The sequence below is a fragment of the Sus scrofa genome, chromosome 13 (assembly GCF_054392235.1).
Source record: "Sus scrofa isolate SSC_HxYL_T2T_F1_AM1 chromosome 13, Sscrofa_HxYL_maternal_Yorkshire_Landrace_v2.0, whole genome shotgun sequence".
NCBI lineage: Eukaryota > Metazoa > Chordata > Mammalia > Artiodactyla > Suidae > Sus > Sus scrofa.
Window position 1 is genome coordinate 153,905,298 of NC_139395.1, and position 26,395 is coordinate 153,931,692.

A 26,395-nucleotide genomic window follows, 5' to 3' on the forward strand; every position below is an offset into this window, starting at 1 on the left:
AAGAGGTGACTCAGTTAAAACAAGGGGGCCCTCATTCAAACCACTGAATGTCTTTCTAAGAAGAGGAGGTTAGGATACAGAGGGAGATGGGGTACAAGTGCACAGAGGGGCAGCCATGTGAGAACGCGGGGAGCCAAGGAGAAGAGGCCCCAGAAGAAACCAGACCTGCCAACACCTTAATCTTGGATCTCCAGCCTTTAGAAGTATGAGAAAATAAACTGTCGCTTAAGCCATACACATACAGAAAATAGAATAGGTTCATCTGAATTTGCCTCACTAGTGGAGAGTTGACTATTCTGCCTACAATAAGTAACAATCCATGTATATGAATTTAGCATACCATTAACAAAGCAAACATAGCACAACTCTAACCTATCATTATATATATATGAATTCTTTTAAAATAAAACCCCTTCTCCTATACATTAATAAAATTCTTTTTATTTTACTTCAATTTTTTCAGATAGTTTTTTCATACATCAGAAAGAGATAGTAAAATCATTGATAAGAACAAATTTTAAAATCCTCAAAATAAGAGAAGAATCACACGTCCCTTCAAAAGGAAAAAGATAATTCAAGTAGGAAGAGAATACAACATATACTTTAGAAACAATACTCATAATTTGGGTCAAATTCTCTAGGCACTAGGATATAAAGGGACAAAAATATGTGGAATAGCTTTGAAACAAGATGGGAAGATTATCAAAGAATTTAGAAAGCCCCCTCAAGTCAGACTTGCTTCTAGCTTAATCTTCCTGAGTTCTTCAAGGATGATGTAAAAACACTCAAAGGCTCTGATCTGGCATGGAACTTAGGAGAAATGCTTCAGCTTTAAACCTTGGCATTAAGGCTTTCCTCAGCGCTTTTCAGAAACTTATTTCCCAAGATATTTTTTAGGTTGGGAATTCCACAATTAATACTATAGAAATGCTTGAATATTTTACTCTTCAGGAAAGATAAGTTGCAATAGTTGGGATGGTATATGACTTACAAAATTCTCAATAGTGCTTACTATATAGAATACCTAAATCTTAGCTCCAGATCAATATGGGTTAATGTTTTACAATAACACATACCTGAATTTGAAAAAGTAGCAATGAAGGAATAAATAAAAACTCTTACCACTTGGCAATACCATGACTGGTTCTGTAAATCTTTGTTCATCTGTTGAAGGTAGGTTTAAGGAGATGATTAATACCATTCCTAGACTAGTTCCAACAAACAAACAAGGGGAGATAGTAGAGTCATTCTTCCGAGCAAAGGACTCCATGAAGTATAGTGCGGTAATTGCTTCTTTAGAATCTTTGTCAATACTGGAGATGCTGGAGCTTCTAGAACGATTATAGGAATTTTCTCGACTTTCTATGGAAATTTCAAAAACAAAAATTAGGTTTCAGTGTATTTTCAGGACAAATAAAGTCATACTTAGTACATGAAACCTAAAATTATGGGGGGAAGTAGAATTTGACTTCTTGGTTAGCTGATCTGGAAGGCAATTTATCCAGTTTGCCAGCTTATTCTGAAGACAGAAGAGACAAGCCTACAAATGTAAATCATAAACTTAGGCAGACTTTGAGTCTCCAGAGTTTAGTTTACTATGTTTTTCTCTCTATATTACCTCACAAGTTAGTTGAAATTTTTAATCTAGAAAAAAATGTTTAGTCTAAATATTCAAGTTAATAAGAATTTCTGGCACCATTTTAATTACGCTTCCCTCCTATCTTTCAATTGTTAAAAATACTCCTAGTGATTTCTGAACAATTCCCACTTACTGACAACATTGTGGCTACTCAGCTGAAGGGGGACAAATTTCCTGTGGTGAATGCATTCCCATAATTTTGCTATATTTGGAGTAATTACTATTCTATACATTTGCTCTTTAGTCTGGGTATAAATAAAATCTCCCTGAACTAGTTACAAGCTGCCTTCCTTGAGTCCAAATCCAGCCTTAACTTTCCCTAGGGCAAAATAAGGAGCTGCAGACAATGCCACCCCACTGACAGTGGTAATCTTTCTGTGAGGGTTTCAGTCCACTTCAAGGAAATAGGGTAGTTTCAGGTTCTACTGCTCATGAATACTTAGACATGTGCACACTCCAACATGCAGAAACTTGCCACTCAGGAAAATGATATTAGGAACGTTGTATTGCTCATGTAATCACTCCAGAGTAACGAGTTCCTCATTTTCTTCTTTCTACCACCTTCATTCTCCTTTCCTTCTTGATAGGTAAGTGTGACTCATTTTTATAAAAAGAGATGATAATATATAATAAAACAGTATACAGTAAAACAAAATATAAGTTCTTTGAACTATCCCTTTTTATAAAAAATAAAATATAGAATTCCTAATTTCCCACTTCTATTCCTCAGCAAGGGTATAAAAATAATTGTTTGTAATAGAAATTAGATATGAGAGAGGTTGGATATAATCTACATATTTTACAGATTTGGAGACAGAGACGTAGAATTAAGCAATTTCCCCGGAATGAATAAATTAGAGGCAGAAATGTCTAAAATTCAAAATTCCCATCTCAATCCAGTGATTAAGAGTGCTACTTTTTTTATAGCTTTACATTGTGCTTCTATTATAACATTTCCAGCTAATGTTTGCAAAAATCTTCCATTCATGGTTCATCAACCTTCAAAGTTTCTACTCAGACACCCATGAGAGAGAACATCATCTGCATGTCCATGGACCAGATTTAGTGAGGCGTAATGTTAAACACACTAACAAGTTTGTTTTAACAATTTGAAGAATAGGGAGTTCCCTTTGTGACTCGGTGGTTAACAAATCCGACTAGGAACCATGAGTTTTTGGGTTCAATCCTTGGCCTTGCTCAGTGGGTTAACGGCATTGCTGTGAACTGTGGTGTAGGTTGCAGACGTGGCTTGGATCCAGCGTTGCTGTGGCTCTGGCGTAGGCCGGCGGCTACAGCTCCGATTAGATCCCTAGCCTGAGAACCTCCATATGCCGCAGGTGCAGCCCTAGAAATGGCAAAAAAAAAAAAAAAAAAATTTGAAGAATAATATAGATCATGACTATCAAATTTTTTGAGGGCTTCTTACCTGAAGTAGGTGTCTATTACCTCTTACCTCTCTTTTCTATCTTTCTTCCCAAAGTTCTTTATCAGAGAGACAGTAGCAGCAGTTACAGGATTCATTTTCTCTCTCTCTCAATTTCTGGCCTTCTGGCTCATACTTTACTCCTGCCCCCACACTATTTCCATAAATAAGCAAGCAATCTCCTCTTTTAAAAACATATTAAGACTGCAAACTGTAGAATTTAGTGTCTTGCCTTTCTGTTGTTCACATTCACTAAACAGTTGAGGAAATTAAGGTTACAAAACATTAAATAACTATCTACAGATAAGATACCAAGAGGCTTATCATTGAGATGGAAAGAAATTGGGAATGTAGAGGACAGACTAAGGCCTGAGTCTCACTTTGTACAGAGGAGGTGGGAGCCTACCTATAAACAGAGCCCTTCTGGATTTAGAGATGAAAAGGGTGTAGTGAGGAATGGGTTTGAGTCATGGCCACAGCCCTATCAAGCTCTCAGTTACTCATCTAGAGCGGACTATAGTTTTTTTATATTTCTTACATATGAACACTATCCCTTGTCCTATAGTTCCCATTACCACAGTATATCAAGTTTTACTTGTAATCACAAAAATGTGTATGTTTAACCTACCTTCTGCTGTAACTGGTAAAGATATTTCCATGCAAGCTGCTGACTGGGCTTTTCGAAAGGGTGGTCTTCCAGGACCCCAGCGATTTACTTTTGACACATCAGCACTAGATAGACGTTTTCCAGAACCGCAACTCTGAGAAGTTGGACTTGTGCAGTGTCCATTTACATGATCTGTACCAAGAAGGTAGCATAAATATCATAACTAAATCTTAATATAAAAGAATCTATGTGTGTATATTAATAAATGAAAAATGATAATTGCTTTTTTCAAACCATATAAAGATGGGTAAGTCCTTACTATTTTAGTGTTTAGTCATAATTTCAGTAGCTAGGCAAAACTTTTTGTATTTATTTAAGATTATTTTTTAAAATCTGACTAGTTAACGTAATTTAAAGATTATTCTATGTCTCCATTATATATTCTGCCATTTAATGGCAATAAAAATAGGTTATTTATTTTGCATAATTTAAATATACACCTATCTATATGTTTTGGAAGAAATTCAAATGCTTAGAGTTTAAAATACAAAATGGAAGCATTTTACCATGATTTGGAAAAGGTATGTAAGAATATAGACTCTAGAGACAGACTGCCTGGGCTCAAATCCCAGTTCTACCACCTACCAGTTGTACAAATTATTGAAGACTTCACATTTTAGTTCCCTCTTCTGGAAATTAAGACTATTACTATCTACCTCATGGAGTTTTTGTGATAATACCTGTCACATTCTCGAATACCTCCTGGTATATGGTAAACTCTGAACAAAAATTATTACCGTCATTCTTGTTCCAGAGTATTAAAACTGTTCAAGTCTAAGACAAAGCAGTGCTGTTTACTTAGTGCTTGTGAGTTTAGCTCTGTTCTGATACAGTTTAAAAATGTGAAAATAATTTCACTAAGGTATTCTTAATGCTAACACATATTTGAAACATCATCTCATAGTTGCATAAAATTCAGAATGCAATTTAAAATGTGCTTGTTTGGTTATTCAAAGGACAGTAGAGTTAAATGGAGACGAACTATGTTTAATGTCCATATTGGATATGGGGAACTAGCACTGTGTCCACTCCATTACAGCCTTCTATATTGAAGAGTTTAAAAACTTAAAATGACGCATTCCCTGGATTACCTTTTACCTAGTGCAAGGATGAGAATTGGGTTTCACCCTTTAAATGCACTAGTGTGTTTTACTCTTTTTAAAAATGTGAGTTTCCAGGAGTTTCTGTCATGGCTCGTGGTTAAAGAACCCAACAGTTTCTATGAGGATGCGGGTTTGATCCCTGGCCTCGCTCAGTGGGTTAAGGATCTGGCGTTGCCCTGAGCTGTGGTATAGGTTGTAGACATGGCTTGGATCTGGCATTGTTGTGCCTGTGGCATAAGTCAGCAGCTGTAGCTCCAATTTGTCCCCTAGCTGGGAATTTCCATATGCCACAAGTGTGGCCCTAAAAAGACAAAAGACAAAACAAAATGTGAGTTACCATTTACTGAATAATTCAATGCTAGGCATTTTATACATATTACTCATTTAATCTTCACAAGTCTTCAGTGTAAGTGCTTTATCATCCTGATTTTGCAGATAAGAAAACCGAAGGTCAGCAAAAAGGATTTAGAAAATCATCTACCATTACATAAGTAGTATTCATGGAGGCTGGATTCTAATCCAGATCTTCTCACTTAGTGTCTGTATGCTTAAAAACTGAACTCCGGGGTCAGCTGAAATATTTGGTAAGGAGTAGCAATTTTGAAGACATATTTAGTAGGGTTTAAGAGTAGCTTATGTAATGTACATTGAGATCCAAGCCTTTTGAGACCAGTCATTTTCCATAGAAACACAGATCTCTGAAATTAAAGATTTCCCAGATAAAAAGGCAGAAATATCACTTGATGGGGAAAGCTATGAAGAAGCAGAAGTCAAGAGCTCTATCTCTCCTTCACTATCACATGTAGCCTCATGAAGAACACTTGAGGGCAACAGCTGGCATGAAGACTTAGAAATTGGCAACTACATTGGAGGTACAAAGTAAAAATAAGCCCCCTGGGCATAGAGTTAGGAAAAGTTGCCCCTTCTGCAGGTGTGGTGCCTTGTTCTAGGGCTTATCCAGAGTAGTGTGGGTGGGCTGCGGCCCTCTTCACACCATCTTATCTAGGTACAAGAATAAATGGCAGAGTTCTGGGAACAGTAAATAGGTATACTTAGCCAGGACTTTGAACTTGCTAAATTAAGTCCATACCTATCTATTACCTTCTCTTGGTGGCTGTTTCATGTGCATATTGTTTCATTTGCGCTCATAGTAAGGTAGTATCAATTACTAGATTACTTAACATGTTGGTCTTTCTTTTTTCTCTGTGTGCTGTATGGCCACATTTTTCCCAGCATCTCATGTTTGACTCAGGAGGTCTGGCTGATATTACCATATGTGGGCAACCCAGAGTTTCTGGCCATATCCTTCTGTTTTCAATAGGGCTGAAATAATTAAAGGATTTCTTTTTGTTAAAAATTTTTAAATGTATGGAAATGAATTTGCTTTTTTTTAATTTATTTATTTTTTTGGTCTTTTCAGGCCACACCCATGGCATATGGAGGTTCCCAGGCTATGGGTGCAGTTGCAACTGCAGCTGCCAGCCTACATCAGAACCACAGCAATGCCATATCTGAGCCGTGTCTGCAATCTACACCACAGCTCACGTCAACTCCAGATCCTTAACCCACAGAGTGAGGCCAGGGATCAAACCCACAACCTCATGGTTCCTAGTCAGATTCGTTTTCACTGTGCCACGATGGGAACTCTGAATTTGCTTAAAAAAAAAAAAAATTACTCCAGTAAATACTCCAGATAGCTATGAATTGATATAAAACTCTTAGAAAAAAATTTGGCTATAACCCAGACACAATCATTCTGGAAATTTATAAAGAAATAATGCTAAATACAAAAGAAAAACAAAGCAGCTGCTGGTAAAATTATTCACTATAGTTTTAGTAATACATAAAAATTGGAAATCAGCTAGCTTTTACAATTAAGCATAAAGTTTTAGGTAAATTGTGGAATATATCACATAATAGAATATTATAATCTTTAAAAATTTTTTCTTGAATTTATCTAGGATATTATGTGTTTTGGTTAGTACTTGTTGCATAAAAACCACTCCAAACGTTAATAATGTAAAATACAATCATTTTACTATGTTTATTCCTGTGGGCAAAGACTTACACTAAGGCAAGGTAGGGATACATATCCATGATATCTGGGGCATTAGTTGAGAATATTTGAATGGCTGAGGGCTTAGAATCCTTTGGAGGCTTCTTTCTTCACACACATGGGCTAGACTGATGCAAAGGTTGCTCAGTTGGGACTGTAAATGGTGGGTTCTTTAGGAGGCTTGCTCAAAGCATGGTAGCCTTTTTTACATTGTGGCTCAGGTCTTCAAAAATACAGCCAAGTGATTTTGAAAATGCAATAGAAACAGTATTTCTACTGCTTTGGTGTTATTGTAATGGATATTTTTGCTTTGTTTTTTGTTTTTGAAAGCAATATTCCAGTGTCCAGTCACAAGCCTTTTGTATGTTAAGAGGCAGTTGTAGTAGATTCTTGATCTTATAAAAATATGCTCTACAGTTCAACAATTGATTAGCAGCAGTCTTCAGAGTCTTGAACAGTAGCAAAGGTGCCTGCTTTCCTGTTGAGTCTGTTTGGTGGTTTTATTCTGAAAGTCCAAGCTTAGAGTTTACATCTCTAATCCTTCAATGACTTCATAATCACTTTGATAAGAACCTGATATTTGCTTGTATTCAGTAACTTTCTGTATAATATAACTGAATGGTTTCTGTTTCCTACAACATTTCCCTTATTACAATGATGTTTTAGCCCAGCTGTACTGCTGTACATTTAGAGAAAATTCAACATTCTTAAAAATTTTACCTTAATAAGCAGATTAAAGCAAAGGGGAAATTGTTATTCTTTATTTTACAGAAAGGTTCCCAAATCTAAAAAAGATTACAATTTTCTTTATTTTTCATTTTTTCATTTTTATTTTTTTTATGGCCATACCTGCGGCATATGGGAGTTTCCAGGATAGGAGTCAAATTGGAGCTGCAGCTGCTGGCCTGTACCACAGCCACAGCAACACCAAATCTGAGCTACATCTGCAACCTACAACACACTCACAGCAACATCAGATCCTTTAACCCACTGAGCAAAGCCAGGAATCAAACCTGCGTCCTCATGGATACTAGTCGGGTTCATTTCCACTGAGCCACAACAGGAACTCTTCTCCCTTATTATTCATGAATTATATAACCCTGGTTGAAGGACAAGTTGGTTTGTTAAGTGACTTAATGTTGTCTTTTGCTTGATTAAGAAGGAAAATAATTTATTAAAGTATATTAGGTATTTCACAATCTCTGGGAGAACTTGTAAGATAGATTCAGAAGCTTTGCAGCCAAAATGAATGCCCAACCACACTGGAGTAAGGTTCTGTTCTAGTTCAGACATGACTCTTCAGTGGCTCAGCACTAATTATGATGGGGCCTACATGCTCAGAGCTGTGCTCTTGCTGACCTGGTACCTTGGGGCATATCTGCCATCATGCTTGCCAAAACTGAGGTTTACATAATTTTGGTCCTTATTTCAGTGTTTTTGATACTTAACAAGGAATAAGTTACATCACCTTTCTCTAATTTTTTTTCTGACACTTTTGAGGTTTTTAAATTTTTTTCTTTTTTCTTTTTTGTCTTTTTGCTATGTCTTTGGGCCGATCCCGTGGCATATGGAGGTTCCCAGGTTCCTACACCAGAGCCACAGCAACGCAGGATCCGAGCCGCGTCTGCAACCTACACCACAGCTCATGGCAACGCCGGATCGCTAACCCACTGAGCAAGAGCAGGGACCGAACCTGCAACCTCATGGTTCCTAGTCGGGTTCGTTAACCACTGTGCCACGACGGGAACTCCATAAATTTTTCTTTTTCTGAAGAATTTTAAGCTGAAGAAACAATCTTAAGTCACAGACCTCCCCTTGTGGTCAGCTTAATTTTTATTCCCAGTTTTAATTTGATTCTTCTATAGCAAAGTTTCCATGGCTATGACTGCATCATCAAAGCTAAAATGTTTTGAACAAGTACATGTTTATACACTCAATTTAATGTTTAATCTCTGAAATCGAAAGTTTCAAAGAGTTTCTTCCACTTTGTTAATAACATCGCATATGTTTTTTCAAGTTTAATTTCTAATACTCATTTTAGTGGATGTTTAAAAACTATCTGGGACCTAATTTATAGTCTTTGGGAAAATGATCTTACAACACTGCCTTAGGCTTTGTCACTGATAAATACCATGTTTTAACTTGGAATAAATACCAATTTATTTATTTTTAAAATTTTAGCCTTAGGAATAATTGACATATAAAGTTGTTAAGCTCTTTTAAGTGTACACTGTGTTGATTTGATATATATATATCAAATATATATATATCAATATATGTATATATTTACACATTAGGAAAGGATTCTCACAATCTTGCTAACATACGAATCTCCTTACATACCTATATTTTGGTAAGAACACCTGAGTTCTGTTAGCAAATTCAATTATACATTACAGTGTAGTCAATGATAGTCACCATGTTTTACTTCAGATCCTCAGACCTTTTTCATATTATAGCCGACAGTTTGTACTCTTTTACAAACCTCTCCCTATTTTTCTGAATCACCAGTCCTTGGCAGCCACCATTCTATTTTCTTTCTATGAGTTTGACTTTTTATTTTAAAAGATTGAACATATTAAATGATACTATGTGGTATTTGTCTTTTTCTGTCTGGCTTATTTCACTTCACAAAACGCCCTGAGGGTGCACCATATTGTTGCAAATGACACAATTTCTACCTTTCTCATGGCTGAATAATATTCCTGTGTGTTTTGGTAAGGGTGTGTGTGTGTGTGCGTGCGTATCACATCTTCTTTATCCATTCATCTGTTGATAGCTAATTAGGTTGTTTCTATATCTTGACTATTGTGAATAATGCTGAAATAAACATGGGAGTACAGCTATATCTTAGTACCCTGCTTTCATTTACTTTGGATATATACCCAGAAGTGAATTGCTGAATAATATGGTAATTCTACTTTTAATTTTTTGAGGAACTTTATACTGTTTTCCATAGTGGCTATACCAATCTGTCGACCAACAGCGCATAAGAGTTTTTCTCTTAACATTCCTACAAACACTACTTATTTCATCTTCTTATGATTGCTATTCTAACATGTGTGAGGTGATTCTCATTGTGGACTTGATTTGCATTTCCCTAATGATTAGCGTTTGAGCATGTTTTCATGAACTTGGCCATTTCCATGGCTTCTTTGGAAAAGTGTCTATTTGGTCTTTCTGTCCATTTCTTAATCAGATTATTTGATTTTTATTATTGAGTTGTATTACCTCTTTATTATATTAATTCCTTATAAGGGATATGATTTGCAAATGTTTTCTTGCGTTTTTTAGGTTGCCTTTTGATTTGTTGATGGGTTCATTTGTTGTACAGAAGCTTTTTAGTTTGATATAGTTTATTTTTGCTTTGTTGCCTTTGTATTTGGTCAAATTCAAAAATATTGCTAAGACTAATGTCAAATAGAATATTGCCTAAGTTTTAGAATTTTTTGGTTTTAGGTCTACATTCAAGTTTTTTAATCTATTTTGAGTTGTTTTTCTGTATGGAGTAAGATAGTAGTTAGGTCTCATTGTTTTGCATGTGACTGTCCAGTTTTACCAGAGAGCATTTTTTGAAGAGAATACTTTCCCTATTGTATATTCTTGGATTCTTTGTTGTAAATTAGTGGACCATATATGCATGGGTTTATTTCTGGGGTCTTCTGTTCTGTTTTTCCATGTGTCTGTTTTTGTGCCAATACCATATTGTTTTGATTGCTATAGCTTTGTAATATAGTTTGAAACCAGGAAGTGTGATACCTCTAGCTTTGTTCTTTCTCCAGGTTGCTTTGGCTATTTGAGGTCTTTGTTGTTCCATAAAAATTTTAGCATTGTTTGTTCTATTTCTGTGAAAATTAGCATTAGGATTTTGGTAAGGAGTTGCATTAAATCTGTATATTATTTTGGGCTGTATGAACATTTTGACAATATTAATTCTTCCAGTCCTTGAGCCTAGAATATATTTCTATTTATTTGCGTCTTATTCAATTTCTTTCACCAGTGTCTTGAATTTTCAGTGTATGGATCTTTCAGCTCCTTGGTAAAATCTATTCCTAGGTATTTTATTCTTTATGATATTATTTTATTTTATTTATTTTTTATGATATAATTTTAAATGGGATTGTTTTCTTAATTTCTCTGATAGTTTTTGTTGGTGTATAGAAATGCAATTGACTTTTATATGCTGATTTTCTATCTTGGAATTTTGCTGAATTTGTTAATTAAGCACTCCACCAAAAACTGTAAGAACTAGAGTTTTCTATCAGTAGTATGCCATCTGCAAATAAAGTTTCACTTTTTCCATTCAAATTTTGGTGCCCTTTATTTATTTTATTGTCTATTGCTCTGGCTAGAACTTCTTGTACTATGTTGAATGAAAGTAATGACAATGGTATCCTTTTCTTGTTCCTTAACTTATAGATTTATTAAAAGTAGATACTGAATTTTGTCAAATGTTTTTCCTGAATCTATCAAGATAATCATATGATTTTTATTCTTCATTTTGTTAATATATCACATTAATTTTTAGATATTGAACCATCCTTTCATCCCTAGAATAAATCCTACTTAATCTTAAGATACTCTTAATGTACCATTGAATTTGACTTTATAGTATTTTGTTGAGGATATTGTATTTGTTCATCAGTGATATTGTCTTGTTCTTTTCTTCTCTTATAGTGTCCTTTCTGGTTTGGGTAATGTTGGCCTTGTAAAATGAGTTTGGAAGTGTTCCCTCCACTTCTTTTTTTTTTTTTTTTTTGAAGAATTTAAAATAATTAATTCTTTAAATTTTTTGTTTGGGGTGTTCCCATCGTGGCTCAGTGGAAATGAATCTGACCAGTATCCATGAGGATGCAGGTTTGATCCCTGGCCTCACTCAGTGGGTTAAGGATCTGGTGTTGCCAATGAGCTGTGGTGTAGATTGCAGACACAGCTCAGATCAGGCATTGCTGTGGCTGTGGTGTAGGCCAGCAGCTATTGCTCCTATTTGACCCCTAGCCTGGGAACCTCCATATACCATGGGTTCAGCCCTAACAGGTAAAAAGAAAAAAAAAATTGTTTGGTAGAGTTCACCAGTGAAGCTGTCTTGTTCTGGACTTTTGTTTGTTGGGAGTTTTTTGATTATTAACTTAATCTCTTTACTAGTAATTACTCTGTTCAGATATTCTATTTCTTGCTGATTTTTACCCAGTAGGTTGTATTTTTCTAAGAATGTATCCATTTCTTCTAGGTTTTTCATTTTGTTAGCATACATTTGTTCATAGTAGAATCATATTCTTTGTATTTTTGTCTAATTAGTTGTAGTTCCTCTTTCATTTCCAATTTTATCTATTTTAGTCCTCTCTGTTCTTTAGTGAATTTGGCTAAAGGTTTGTTTATTTTGTCTTTTAAAATACCCAGCTCTTTCATTGATCTCTGTGTCTTTTTTAGTCTCTTTTTCATTTATTTCTGCCCTGATCTTTGTTTCCTTCCTTCTAATTTTGGGTTTCATTTGTCCTTCTTTTCTATTTCTTGAGGTATAAAGTTGGGTTATCTGAGATTTTTTTGTTTCTTAATGTAGAGATTTATCATTATGAGCTTCTCTCTTAGAATGGCTTTTGCTGCATACCATACATTTCGGTATGTTTTATTTTTATTTTTACTTTCACTTATGCCAAGATATTTTTAATTTTTCTTTTCATTTCTTTTTTGACACATTTGTTGTTGAGAAGCATTTTGTTTAATCTCATTTTTATGACTTTTCCAGTTTCATTCTTGTAATCATTTCTAGTTTCATAACATTGTGGTAAGAAGAGACTTAAGTCTTAAATTTACTGACTTGTTTTATGGCCTAACATATAAACTATTCTGGAGAATGCTCCCTGCAGGCTTAAAAAGAATATGTATTCTGTTGTTTTTGGATGGAATGTTCTATAAATGTCAGTTATGTCCATCTGGTCTAACATGTCATTTAAATCTACTGTTTGCTTATTGACTTTCTGTCTGAACGAAGGGTCCATTGATGAAAGTGGGATATTCCCCTGTTTGTACTGTTGACTCTTTCTCCTGGTTTGTCTGTTAATATTTGATTTTTATATTTAAGTGCTCCTATGTTGAGTGCATAAATATTCAGAAAAATTCTCTTGCTGAAATTACCATTTTATTATTATTTAATGAACTTCTTTGTCTCCTGTGGTAATTTCTGAATTAAAGTCTTTTATTTGTTTTAGGTATAGCTACCCCTGCTTTTTGTTTACCATGAAGATATTTGCATGAAATATCTTTTACCATATCTTCACTTTAAGTATTATTGTACTTAAGACAAAAGTAAGTCTCTTGTAGGCAGCATATAGCTGTATCACTTTTTTTAATCCATTCAGCCACTCTGTTTTTTGATTGAATAATTTAGTCCATTTATATTTAAAGTAACTATTTCTAGGTATGTTTTTACTGCTACTTTGAAACTTTTTTTCTGGCTGTTTTATAATTTCTTTGTTCCTTTCTTATTCTCTTACTCTCTTGCTTTGTGATTGGGTGCTTTTCTGTAGTGGTATGCTTAGATTCCTTTCTCTTTTATGTATCAGATATAGGTTTTTGCTTTATGGTTATAATGACACTTACACAAAACATTATTTCAGTTGCTTAAAACTTGATGTATTTTTTTATATTATATATAACACTGTACCTCTGTATCCAAGGGTTCAACATCCATGGGTTCAACCAACAACAGAAGCCTCATATATGAAGGGCTGATTGTACTATGCCATTTTATATAAAGGACTTAAGTATCTGAAGCATGTGTAAACTTTGGTATCTGCAGGGAGTCCTAGAATCAATCCCCCAAAGATACCAAGGAACAAATGTATTAGTTTTAGATATACAAACATATTTATACAGTCTATTTTAAGTTAATAACAATTTAAGTTCAAATGCATTCTAAAGCTGTACATTTTTCACCTTCCTCACACATTTTGTTTTTGATGTCACAATTTAACATTTTGTATCTTGTGTACCCATTAATAAATTGTTTTAGCTATGGTTATTTTTTTACTACTTTTGTTTTTTAGTCTTCATACTAGATCTATTAAGTGATTACACCTCCATTACAACATTAGGTTATTCTTTTTCTTTTTTTAGGGCCACACCCATGGCATATGGAAGTTCCCAGGCTAGGGATCAAATTGGAGCCACAGCTGTCGGTCTATGCCACAGCCACAGCAATGTGAGATACGAGCTGTGCCTGTGACCTACACTACAGCTTACTTCAATGCCAGATCTTTAACCAATGCCAGATCTTTAACCTGCTGAGTGAGGCCAGGGATTGAACCTGCGTTCTCATGGATACTAGTCAAGTTCTTAACCCGCTGAGCCATGACAGTTACTCTAACATTAGGATATTCACAATTTTACTATATATTTACCCTCACAAGTGAGATTTATACTTTCATATGTTTTACCATTACTGATTAAAATCCTTTTGTTTCAATTAAAGAAATTCCTTTAATAATTTTTGAATGGCTTATCTAGTGGTGATGAACTCTTTCTGCTTTTGTTTGTCTGGAAAACTCTTCACCTCTACTTCAGTTCTGAAGGACAACTTTACTGGGTAGAGGTTTCTTGGTTGGCAGTCCCCCCACCCCCCACCTTCAGCACTTTGAATATATCATGCCACTGCATTATGGCCTACACATTTTCTGCTAATAGTTTTCAAGATAGTCTTATGGGAAATGCCCTTGTATGAAAAAAATTGTTTTTCTATTGTTGCTTTCAAGATTTTGACATTGTCTTTAACTTTTGATAATTATGTGTCTTGGTATGTTTCTTTGGATTTATCTTAATTTGAACTTGAAGGGCTTCCTGGATTTAGATGTCTCTTTCCTTCCCCAGATTTGAGAAGTTTTCAGCCAATTATTTTTCCAAATAAGTTTTTTCCTTTGCTCTCTTGTCCATCTGGAATCCCTATAATGAAATGCTGGTCCACTTGATGTCCTATAAGCCCCCTTAAGCAATCTTCAGTCTTTATCATTCTTTTTTCTTCTTTGATTGTATGAAATCTACTGTCCTTAGAGTTCACTGGTCTTTTTTTCTGCTTCATGTAGTCTACTGTGGAACCACTCTATTGAAATTTTCTGTGCAGTTATTGTATTCAGGTCTGTGACTTCTATTTGATACTTTCATATATTTTCTCTTTGTTTATAGTCTCACATTGTTCAATGCATTGTTCTCTTGATCTCAGTGAGCATCCTTATTACCATTATTTTGAACACTTTTCAGTTAAGTCACTTATCTTTGTTTGGATTGTATTTCTGTTTTTTGTTTTTCTTGACTCTCTGTGTTGGTTTCTACAGCATAAACAAAACAGCCACCTCTCCCAAGCTTGATGAAGTGGTCTTTTATAGTATATAAAACTTATTATTCAGCTTGGCATGAGCTCTTGGTGGTCTCTCAATCACTTGTGATTGTCCAAGCTCATTTTTGTTTACCATGTTGTTAATGGTTCCCAGTATCTGAGAGTATGACAAGATCCATTTCTGTGTGCGTATTTTCTCATTAATCCAATATTTAGGAGTTGATAAACAAGTTCCAGACTTATTTCAGAGGAAACTGCTCCATGTGTAGCTATAGATTACGTGTATCAGTTGGAAGAGGTGAGTTCAGAAATCTCCTATGTTGTCACCTTGGACCATAACTTGAAATAACAATAAATCATTACATTAAAATGCCAATATATACTGGATTGATGCTGAAAAAAGCAAACTGACGCTTTACTCTGAACCATATAAGTAAGTGTTCACATTAAGTCACACATTAAAAATGGAAAAGGAGAGGGGAAAATACCCATGGTGTATGCTGAGATAAATAAGTTAATCTATCTAGTCTCCATAAGACATGAAATCTCGAGTTGCTAAATTATCCATTTAACGTAAAGTTTTTATCTCTGACATTTGCAATACTTATGTCTAAAAATATGATAATCATGTGAGTAAAATCATCATTCCTCTCCCAGTATGAATAATTTACCTAAACTGTGAAAAAGCCTATGGGTTTTTTGTTTCTTTGAAACACCTGTTGTATTTTACATTCAGTGAGCCAGTTCTTCAAGATCTGAAATTCCTTGTAAAACACTTGCAAATCAACAGCACTTTTCCTTAATATTTTTGTGTCTGAATATTCCTTTCACAATGAACAGTTAATACAATATATGTTTTCTAAGTAATACGTGAAAACTTAATGAATAATTTGATTCTTCTTTTGAGGAGGAAATCTAATATATTGAGTTAAAATTATTTGGTTAAAAAGATTTAAGTTTTGTTATTGTATATACTATGCGATGTTACGTTCTAACAATGTTCTCTGGATGTTGCAGTTTGTCCCTCTAATTTACTTTTCTTTTTAAAATAACTTAATTTTAAAATTTTACCTTTAATTCCCTCACAGTTCCACTTTGTTTAGACAGGAAGGTTAGCATTTTGAGTATCCTTCCAGAATCACAATAGAAACAGACTCAGAGACTTTGAAAAAACTTCATGGTTACCAAGGGGGACAGGTAAAGGGGAGGAAGGGGTGGACTGGGGGTTTGGAATGGAAATATTCTAAAATTAGGTTGGGATGATGGCAGTATAACCACAAATCTAACAGTTTTTTTTTTTTTTTTTCAAAAGAAGTAGAAGCACAAGCACATTTTATGATATTTTGTGCCTTGATATTTTTTATTTCATGCTGTGTCTTGGAGACCTTTCTTTATAGATACATGTAATTGTTTTAGTATAATTGTTTACACAGGGACAAAGGCTATACAACAATTCATTTGACTATTTCGTTATTAAAGGGCATTAGACTTTCAGTCTTTACTATTTCAAAATAAACTTTAATAACTAGTAATAATTTGTTTTACATAAATTATTGTGTATCTGTAGAATGAATTCTCAGAATTGAAATTGCTTGGCAAAAGAATATGCATTTTAGATTTTGATTGCAAATGGTTTCCAAAAAGAGTTAACCAATTTACATTCCTACCAACAGCATATAAGAACTTGTGTCTTCCCATACTGTCACAAATATTTTGCTTTATACAATTCTTTGATATTTGTTGATCAGTAGGAAAGTTTTAACATTCAATTCTTTAGTAATGAGTGCTGGACAACTTTTTATTTTTTCAAGGCACTTATATATATTTCTCTTTGAACTACCAGGACTTTATCTTTGTAAATTTTTCTAGTATTCTCTTCCTTTTCTTGTTTTTATGTATGAGCACTTTGCACATTACAGAAACTAGTCTTTATCTGTCAAATGCATTGTAGACTGTCATTTGTATTTTTTCTATATAATTTTTGTAGAATCAAATTTATCAACCATTTGCTTTTTGTTTGGTTTTGTTTTTATATGGGTACTGATTTTTATGCCATCTTTAGTAAAGTCTTCTTAACTCCAAGGATATTTTACAAGTATGTTTCTCATGTTCTCTTCTAGTATTTTTATAGTTTCTCTCTATACATTTATATTTTATCTATAATTTATTTTGGTTTAAGGAGATTATTTTTCAGATGCCATATTAGCCATCCCAACAACATTTATTGAATGATCTGTATTTATTGAATGACCTATATGATTTTCAAGGCTACTTGCATACAATGACAAAATTTCTGTGAGCATTTCAGTCCCTTTCTGGATTTTCTGTTTTTTGTTCTGTTTTGTTTTGTTTTCCTACTGCTTGAACTTTTGATACATCAGTACCAAAAATGGTAAAATTATTATCAACACTTATGTTTTAAACTATAATTTTATACTGTATTGAATACCTGGTGGGGCTAAACCTCATTTATGACTCATTTTTCAGAATATTTATGGCTATCTTTATATGTTTCCTTTTCAAATGAATTTTAAAATTACCTTTTTTACTCTCAAAAATCACTGTTGTTTTCAGTGGAATTATTTATTTCTAAAACATAAAATGTACACCAATTTCAAATCTTGTTCAAAACAAGAAATAAATGTATGTCTTATCATTAGTTAAGTCCTTTTAATTTTTTTTTTGTCCACACCTGTGGCATGTGGAAATTCCTGAACCAGGGATCAAACCCACACCACAGCAGCAACCTAAGGTGCTGTAGTAATAACACTGGATCCTTAACCTGCTATGCCAAAGATAACCCACCTTTTAAGGTTTTTAAATAGAGATTAAAATCATATTCATAGATCCTATGGATTCAAATTTATTACTAAATATTTTATCTTTTTGATAGCATTATTTACATTATAAAGAAGTTTTTCCCATTATATTTTCTTTATTTTTTATCTTCATATGGAGGTTCCCAGGCTAGGGGTTGAATCAGAGCTGTAGTTGCTGGCCAGTGCCACAGTCACAGCAATGCTGGATCCCAGCTGCATCTGTGATCTACAGCATAGCTCACAAAAATGCTGGATCCTTAACCCACTGAGCAACACCAGGAATCAAACCTGTGTCCTCTTAAATGCTAGTCAGATTAGATTCTGCTGAGCCATTACAGGAACTCTGTTTTTCCCATTTTAAAGTTGACTTTTATTTGTAACAAAGCCTTTACTTCAGGGGTATGAATTTTATAATCAGTCACATCACTGAGTAGTCACTCTATTTTTATTAGTTTTTAAGTTGATTCTCTTGAAATTTCAGGTATAAAATTTTATTCTCTGTAACCATAATTTTTATCACATTTGTTTGAATACATATGCATAATATATCTTTCCTTTATTTAATTGCATTGGCTAGTACTTAAAATGTAAGCTAACAGTCTATAAATGGTAAACTCTTAATTTTTGGATGTCTGAAAAAGTCATGTTACCCCCCCCATTCTTGTATGATAGATCCTCCTTTGACAATTACATTCCTCAGCACTGTTTGAGATATAATGAACATATAATAAACTGCACATATATTAAAACTGACAACCACTAATCTGTTCTCAATCTCACAGTAAAAATAATATCCATCACCTTCCCTGAGTTTCCTCATTTTTATTTGCAATCCCTCTATCCTGCCTCTCCCCATTTGCCCTCTACCCTCAACAACCACAGATGTATTTTTGTTACTGTACATTAATTTACATTTCATAGAACTCTATATTAGAGCAATCATACACAGTTTACACTTGATTTTGTCTGGCTTCTTTCACTCACTATGATTGAGATTCTACCATGTTTTTGTATGTATCAAGAGCTCCTTTTCTTTATTTTTGTCTTTTTAGGACTGCACCCACAGCATATGGAAGTTCCCAGGCTGTGGGTTGAGCTGTAGCCACTGGCCTTTGCTACAGCCATAGCAATGTCAGATCTGAGCCATGTCTGTGACGTATACAATAGCTCCCAGCAATGCCAGGATCCTTAACCCTCTGAGCCAGGCCAGGGATCAAACCTATGTCCTCATGGATACTAGCTGGGTTTGTTTCTGCTGAGCCACAATGGTAATTCCAAAAGCATATTTCTTTTTATTTCTGAGGAATATTCACTGTATGGATATGACAAATTTGTTTAACTGTTTACTCATTGATGAATATATGGGGTGTTTCCAGTCATCAATTATCTTTTAGAGAGATTTGAAAACTGAGTAAATATGTTTACTTACCCATATATTTACCATATTCAGTGCTCTTCATTTCTGTATAGATACAGATTTCCCTCTGTTATTATTTTCACTTTTCCAGAAGGACTTCCTATCATGTTTCTGGTAGTACTGATATTCTAGTGCTGGATTCTTTCAGCTTTTGTGTGTGTAAAATATTTTTAACTTCATTTTTCAATGATCTCTTGTCAAGTATAGAATTGTAGATTGACAATTTCAGGACTTTAAAAACGTTCTTTCACTGTCTTCTAGCTTATATAATTTGAGGAGAGGTCTGCTGTTATTGTTATATTTGTTCCACTGTATGTTAATACTTTATTATTACTTTTTGCTTGTTGTTTTTTTTGTGAATTTCAATTATGTTGTGCTTTGGTGTAATATTCTTCACATTTCTTATGCTGGAAGGTCATTGAGCATCTTTGATCTGTGGATTTACATGTTCATCAAGTTAGACAGATTTTGGCATTACTTTTGCAAATATTTTTTTTCTGTCCATCACTTCTTTCCTCTCCTGGGACTTCTATTGCATGTTTATTAGGCAACTTGAACTTGGACAATAGACACTCATTCTCTGTTCACTGATTTTAGTCTTTTTCTTCCTTTGTTTCATTTTGGATGATACATCTTTGAGCTCAGTAATATTTTCTTTTTCAGTGTCAATGCTGATGTTAATTCCATCTAGTATATAGTTCATCTCATAAATCTTTCACTTTTAGAAGTTTAATTCAGGTCTTTTAAAATATTTTCCATGTCTCTTCTTAATATGCTGGTGCTTTCCTCTATCTCTTTGAATATACGAGGTATAGATCTTCCTTGAGTTAAGATGGGGTTACAGCCCAATAAACCCATCATAAGTTGAAAATATCCTAAGTTGAAAATGCATTTAATACACCTAGCTACCAAACATCATAGTTTAGCCAAACCTATCTTAAACATGCTCAGAAGATGTATATTAGCCTACTGTTGTGCAGAATCATTATCATTTAACAAAAAGCCTATTTTATAATAAAGTATTAAATATCATATAATTTATTGAATATTATACTGACAGTGAACAAAAGAATGGTTCTTTGGGCACAGAATGATTGGAAGCATATCAGTTGTTAACCCTCATGTGGTTGACCATGAGCTGTGGATTACTGCTGCTACCTTGCATCACAAGAGAATATTGTAGTGCATTATGCTAGCCTGGGAAAAAAATCAAAATTCAAAATTTTAAGTATGGTTTCTATTTAATGTGTATTTCTTTCACACCATCATAAATTTGTAAAATTATAAGTTTAACTATTATAAGTCAAGGACCATTTTTATATTTATAACTGATTTAATACCCCTGTCCATTGATTTCTATTGTGTGCCATTTCAGCAACAGTTTCTATTAATCAATATTTTCTCTTTATCATGGATTATATTTTCCTATTAACATAGTATCACTGCCTTGGTACCAGATGTTGTACATTTTATGTTATTAAGTGCTATATGTTTTCTATTCTTTATATATTGAGTTTTGTTTCAGGGCACAATAACTTTTTTTTAAAGAAACAGTACAGGTTTTTGTTTTTTTTTATTTTAAAATAAATGTATAACTACACTAAATTGCCAAAACTTAGGCAGGACTGAAGTATAGCTGTGGATAAGTGAAATAAATGACAGTAATAACACAAAAACAGGAGATAGAGATTAGGGATATTTAGTTATTAAAAGCTGCTTGCACTCTCCATGAAGCAGTATAGTGTTATTTAAAAGTGGACTGGTATAGCTTTTAAATCTATATTGAAAACTCTAGGGTAACTGCTTAAAAAATGAAAGAAGGGGAAGTATAAATGATAAGCTAAGAAGGAAGAGTAAAAGGAATCTATAAAATATCCAGTTCAAACCACAAAGAAATAAAGGGAAGAAAAAATAGGAACAAAGAAGGGCAATGAACAGCAAGAGTAACAACTATGGTAGATATTAGTCCACTATAAAATCACTTCAAATGTCAATTGTCTAAATACATCAATTAAAAGACAGAGTGATTCAAAAAATAAGACCCAACTAAGTTGTCTACAAGAAATTTTAAGTATAAATGCATATATAGATTAAAAGTACATGGATGGAGGAAGACATACCATTCTAACATTAATCAAAAGATCTGTGTGTCTGTGTGTCTATATTTCTATTATCTATCTTATCTATTGCCAGTTGCTTTAGGATAATGAAGAACATTGTTAGATCAGTGAACCCCATAAGCACTGGCCCACTGCAATACTTCATTTGCTGTATGAAATGAGTTCCTTAAAAGGAAATGCTCTATGGAATAATGATGTATAAGACATTCTGTAAGTCTAGGGATAACAGTTTTGGCAGAAGCATTCCATAGAGGGGAGGTAGAGCTATAACCAAAGCGTCTCTTCAGGTAAGAACAACATGCTGTTCCTTCTATGAAGAAAGAGGCTCAGTGTAAGTGCCTCAGTGTAATCAACCTGCCACCGGGTAACTCATCACCCAAGAAATGGTGCCATATTGAAGACAGTGTTTACATTTGCTGTTGTTATATTGGGCACTCAACAGTGGTTGGAGCCAGGTTGGCCTTGGTGAGTGGAAGTCCATGTTGCTGAGCTCATACATAACCTGTATCCTTGCCACTATGGCTACTTTGTTCATAAAACCATTTGATGATGAAAGGGTAACTGGGAAAGAAGCTGACTGGTATCCACAGAATGGACCATTCTATCCACTTGAGTGTTAAAATTTCTTGGCTGAGGTCACCTGTTGGTAGCATTCATATGGAACAAAAACGTTCCTACACACTAACAACAAAATTTTAGATTAAAAGCAATAACATTCACATTAGTGCCCTCAAAAATAAAATACATACATATAGGTATTACATATATGAAGAAAACTACAAAAAAAGTTTTTTCTACTGAAAAAAAAACTGAAGAACAAATAAATAGTCCATGTTTATGGATAGGAGGACTCAATATTGTCAAGATATCAGTTATTCCCAGATTAATACATAGCTTCAACACATACAGATTCAACACAATTCCAATCAAAATCCAACCACTTATTTCATGGATGTTGACAAGCTGATTCTAAAGTTTATATGGGGAGTTCCCATCATGGTGCAGCAGAAATGAATCCAACTGGGAACCATGAGGTTGCAGGTTTGGTCCCTGGCCTCGGTCAGTGGGCTAAGGATCTGGTGTTGCTATGAGCTGTGGTGTAGGTGGCAGACGCGGCTTGGATCTGGTGTTGCTGTAGCTGTGGTGTAGGCCAGCAGCTGTATCTCTGATTCGAACCCTAGCCTGGGAACCTCCATATGCTGCAGGTGCAGCCCTAAAAAGCAAAAATAATAATAAAGTTTATATGGAGGGGCAACAGACCCAGAATAACCAATATGATACTAAAGGAGAGAAGCAAAGTCATAGGAATGATGCTACCTGATTTTATGCCTTAATATAAACCTAAAGTAATAAAGACAAAATGGTATCAATGAAAAAAATAAGTATACCATAGAACATAATAGAGAACCTATAAATAGATCTGCACAAATAGTCAATTAATTGACAAAGGAGCAAAAGCAATACAATGGATAAAAGACAGTCTTCTCAACAAATGATACTCGAACAACTAGAAATGTTCATACACATAAAATGAGTCTAGATGCAAATTTTACACTTTCATGAAAATTAACTCAAAAATGGATTATAGTCCTAAATGTTAAAATGAAATGTAAATCCACATAGTAGAAAATGTAGCGACTTTGGGTTTGATGATGATTTCTTAGATATAACACCAAAGGCCCAATCCATGAAAGAAAATAATTCATAATTGTGACTTCATTAAAATTAAGAACTTCTGCTCTGTAAAAGGCACTATCAAGAGGATAAGACAAGCCACAAACTAGAAGAAAATAGTTGCAAAAGATGTACCTAATAAATCACTGTAAACCAAAATATACAAAGAACTCTTATAATGCAACTTTAAGAAAACAATCTGACTAAAAATGGGCAAAAGATCTGAACAGATAACAAAGAGGATAGATGGCAAATAAGCATATATTTAAAATTTCAAATTAAAACAAGAGTGAGGAACCACTACACATCTATTAGAATGGCAAAAATCCAAAACACTATCAATACCAGGTGCTTGGAAGGATGTGGCACAATAAGAACTCATTTATTGAGGGTGGGAATGCAAAATTGACTGTGGGAAAACAGTTTTTTAGCTTATTAAACAAACAAACATACTTTTACCATATGATTCAGCAATCATGCACCTTAGTATTTATTCAAAGCAGTTTAAAACTTCTATCTACACAAAAATCTGAATGGATAAATAAATTGTTGTACCTCCAAGCAATGGAATGTTACTCAGTTCTATAAAGAAATGAGCTATGAATCCATGGGAAAAAAAGGGGACCCTTAAATACATATTACTGAATGAAGGAAGTCAACCTGAAAAGACTACACGCTATATGATTTCAACTGTATGACATTCTCAAAAGAGCAAACTATGTAGACAGTAAAAAGATTGATAGTTGATAGGAGTTAAGAGGAAAGAAGCAATGAATAGGCTGATACAGATTTTAAGAGCAGTTAAACTATTCTGCATTCTGTATCTAATTTATTACATAATGATGGATAAATGTCATTACACACGTTAAAACATCAAGCATGAGCCCTAATGTAAACAATGGATTTGGGTAATGATGTATTCATATATGTTCATCAGTTAAAACAGAGGTATCACTCTGGTGGAGGATGTTAATAGGTGGAGAGGCTCTGTGTATGTGTGGGGGTGGGGAGGCAAGGGGAGTGTGCAGTATGTAAAATTGGTTTTTAAAAATAGAAAAAGGGAACCCTCTTGCACTGTTGGTAGGGATGTAAATTGGTGCAGCCACTGTGGAAAACAGTATGAAAGTTTCTCAAAAAACTAAAAATAGAACTACAATATGACCCAGCAAGTTCACTTCTGGGTGTATATATATTAAAAAAAAACTCTCCAAAAACACTAATTTGAAAGGATACATGCATCCCAATGGTTATAGCCACATTATTTATAATTGCCAAGATAGAAGCAACTTAAGTGTCCATCAACAGATGAATGGATAAAGATGTAGCATATATGTAACATACACACACACACAATGGAATACTGCTCAGCCATAAAAAGAAATTTTGCCATTTGCAGCCACTTGGGTGGTCTTGGCGGGCATTATGTTAAGTGAAATAAGCTAGAGAAAGACAAATTCTATATAGTTTCACTTACATATGGAATCTAAAAAAAAAATACAAAAAATCTAGTGACAAAAAGGAAGCAGACCCACAGATATAGAGAACAAGTGGTTACCAGTGGGGTAAGGGAAGGGAGAAGGGGCGATACCGGGATGGGGAGTGGCACATACAAAGTATTAGGTGTAAGATAGGCTGCAAGAATATATTTATTGTACAATACAGGGAATATAGCCAGTATTTTGTAATAACTGTAAATGGAGTATAGCCTTTAAAAATTGTATACAAAATTGAAAATATCTATTATTTTAGAAAAAGTGTACAGGGAGGTCCCATGTACTCCTCACCCATTTCCCCATCACTAATACATTGCATAATTATAGTTTAAAATCAAAACAAAGAGGATGACATTTACACAGTTCATAGAGCTTACTCATATTTTATCTGTGTTAGATACACTTATTTGTGTGTATGTATGTGTAGGTCTACATAATTTTTTCACATGTGTAGATTTGGGTAACTATAATCAAGATTCAGAACTGTTCTATCACCAACAGTGTCTCCTGTGTTCCTCTTTTACAGCTACACTAGTCATTCCCTTACTCATTCCTAACTTTTGGCAAACATTAATCAGTTCTCCAGCTCTATAATTTGCTATTTCAAGATTGTCGTATCAGTGGATTCATTCAGTATTTACTCTTTTAGGATCAGCTTTTTTTTTTTTTTTTTCCCCACTCAGCACAATTCTCTTGAGAACAATACAAGTTGTGAATATCAATAGTTCTCTTTTGTTGCTAAATAGTATTTTATGGTATAATGTGCCACATTTTGTATAACCATTCACCCACTGAGGGACACTTGGGTCGTTTTTAGTTTTTGGCTATTACAATTAAATCTGCTCTGAACATTGTTTACAGATTTTGCGTGAAGATCAGTTTACATTCTCTAGAATAAGTAACTCAGGAATGAGACTGTTAGATAATACAGTAATTGTTTTCATTTTAGAAGAAAATGCCAATCTGTTTTCTTTTTTCTTTTCTTCCTTTTTTTTTTTTTTCTTTTTCTCTTTGCTTTTTAGGGCCACACCTGTGGCATATGAAGGTTCCCAGGCTAGGAGTCAAATTGGAGCTATAGCTGCTGGCCTAAGCCACAGCCACAGCAACTTGGGATCTGAGCCGCAGTCTGTGACCTATACCACAGCTCATGGTAAGGCCAGATCCTTGACCAGGTAAGGCCAGGGATTGAACCCGCAACCTCGTGGATACTAGTCAGATTTCCACTGCACCACAATGGGAACTCCTCTTCTAAGAGTTTTATAGTTTTCTTTCTTCAAGTTAAGTCATTGATCCATTTTTCTTTTTTGCATGTGGTAGGAGGTAATTGTCCATCTCCATTATTTTTCATGTGGATTTCTGGTTGTCTTAGCACCACTTGTTGAAGGAACCATTTTCCTTCACCCCCCTTCTTGTCCCCCCTGCGCCCCACTGAATTTTTGCAGAAACTTGTAGAAAATCAATTGGTCATAGATGTATGGTTTTATTTACGGACCCTCAATTCTATCATTGATCTATATGTCTTTCTTTATGCCAATACCACATTGTTTTGATATGTGTAGCTACAAAGGAAGTTTTGAAATTGGGAAGTGTGAGTCTTCCAAATTTGTTTTTTCGGCATTGTTTCGGCTTTTCTTGCCTTGGCATTTCCACATGAA

At 34.3% G+C, this 26,395-nt stretch overlaps 1 protein-coding gene across 37 annotated transcripts in view; it reads right to left on the reverse strand.

Annotated features, from left to right (window-relative positions):
• The window catches only part of STXBP5L (syntaxin binding protein 5L), a 325,816-nt gene that overhangs the window by 26,510 nt on the left and 272,911 nt on the right, over positions 1 to 26,395 (reverse strand). For all 37 annotated transcript variants that reach the window (XM_021070302.2, XM_021070300.2, XM_021070297.2 and 34 more), the window contains 2 exons: positions 3,691 to 3,861; positions 1,123 to 1,362 (listed from right to left, as the gene is read on the reverse strand). In XM_021070302.2, coding sequence (XP_020925961.1) covers positions 1,123 to 1,362; positions 3,691 to 3,861 — 411 coding nt within the window. The remainder of the gene's footprint in view (positions 1 to 1,122; positions 1,363 to 3,690; positions 3,862 to 26,395) is intronic.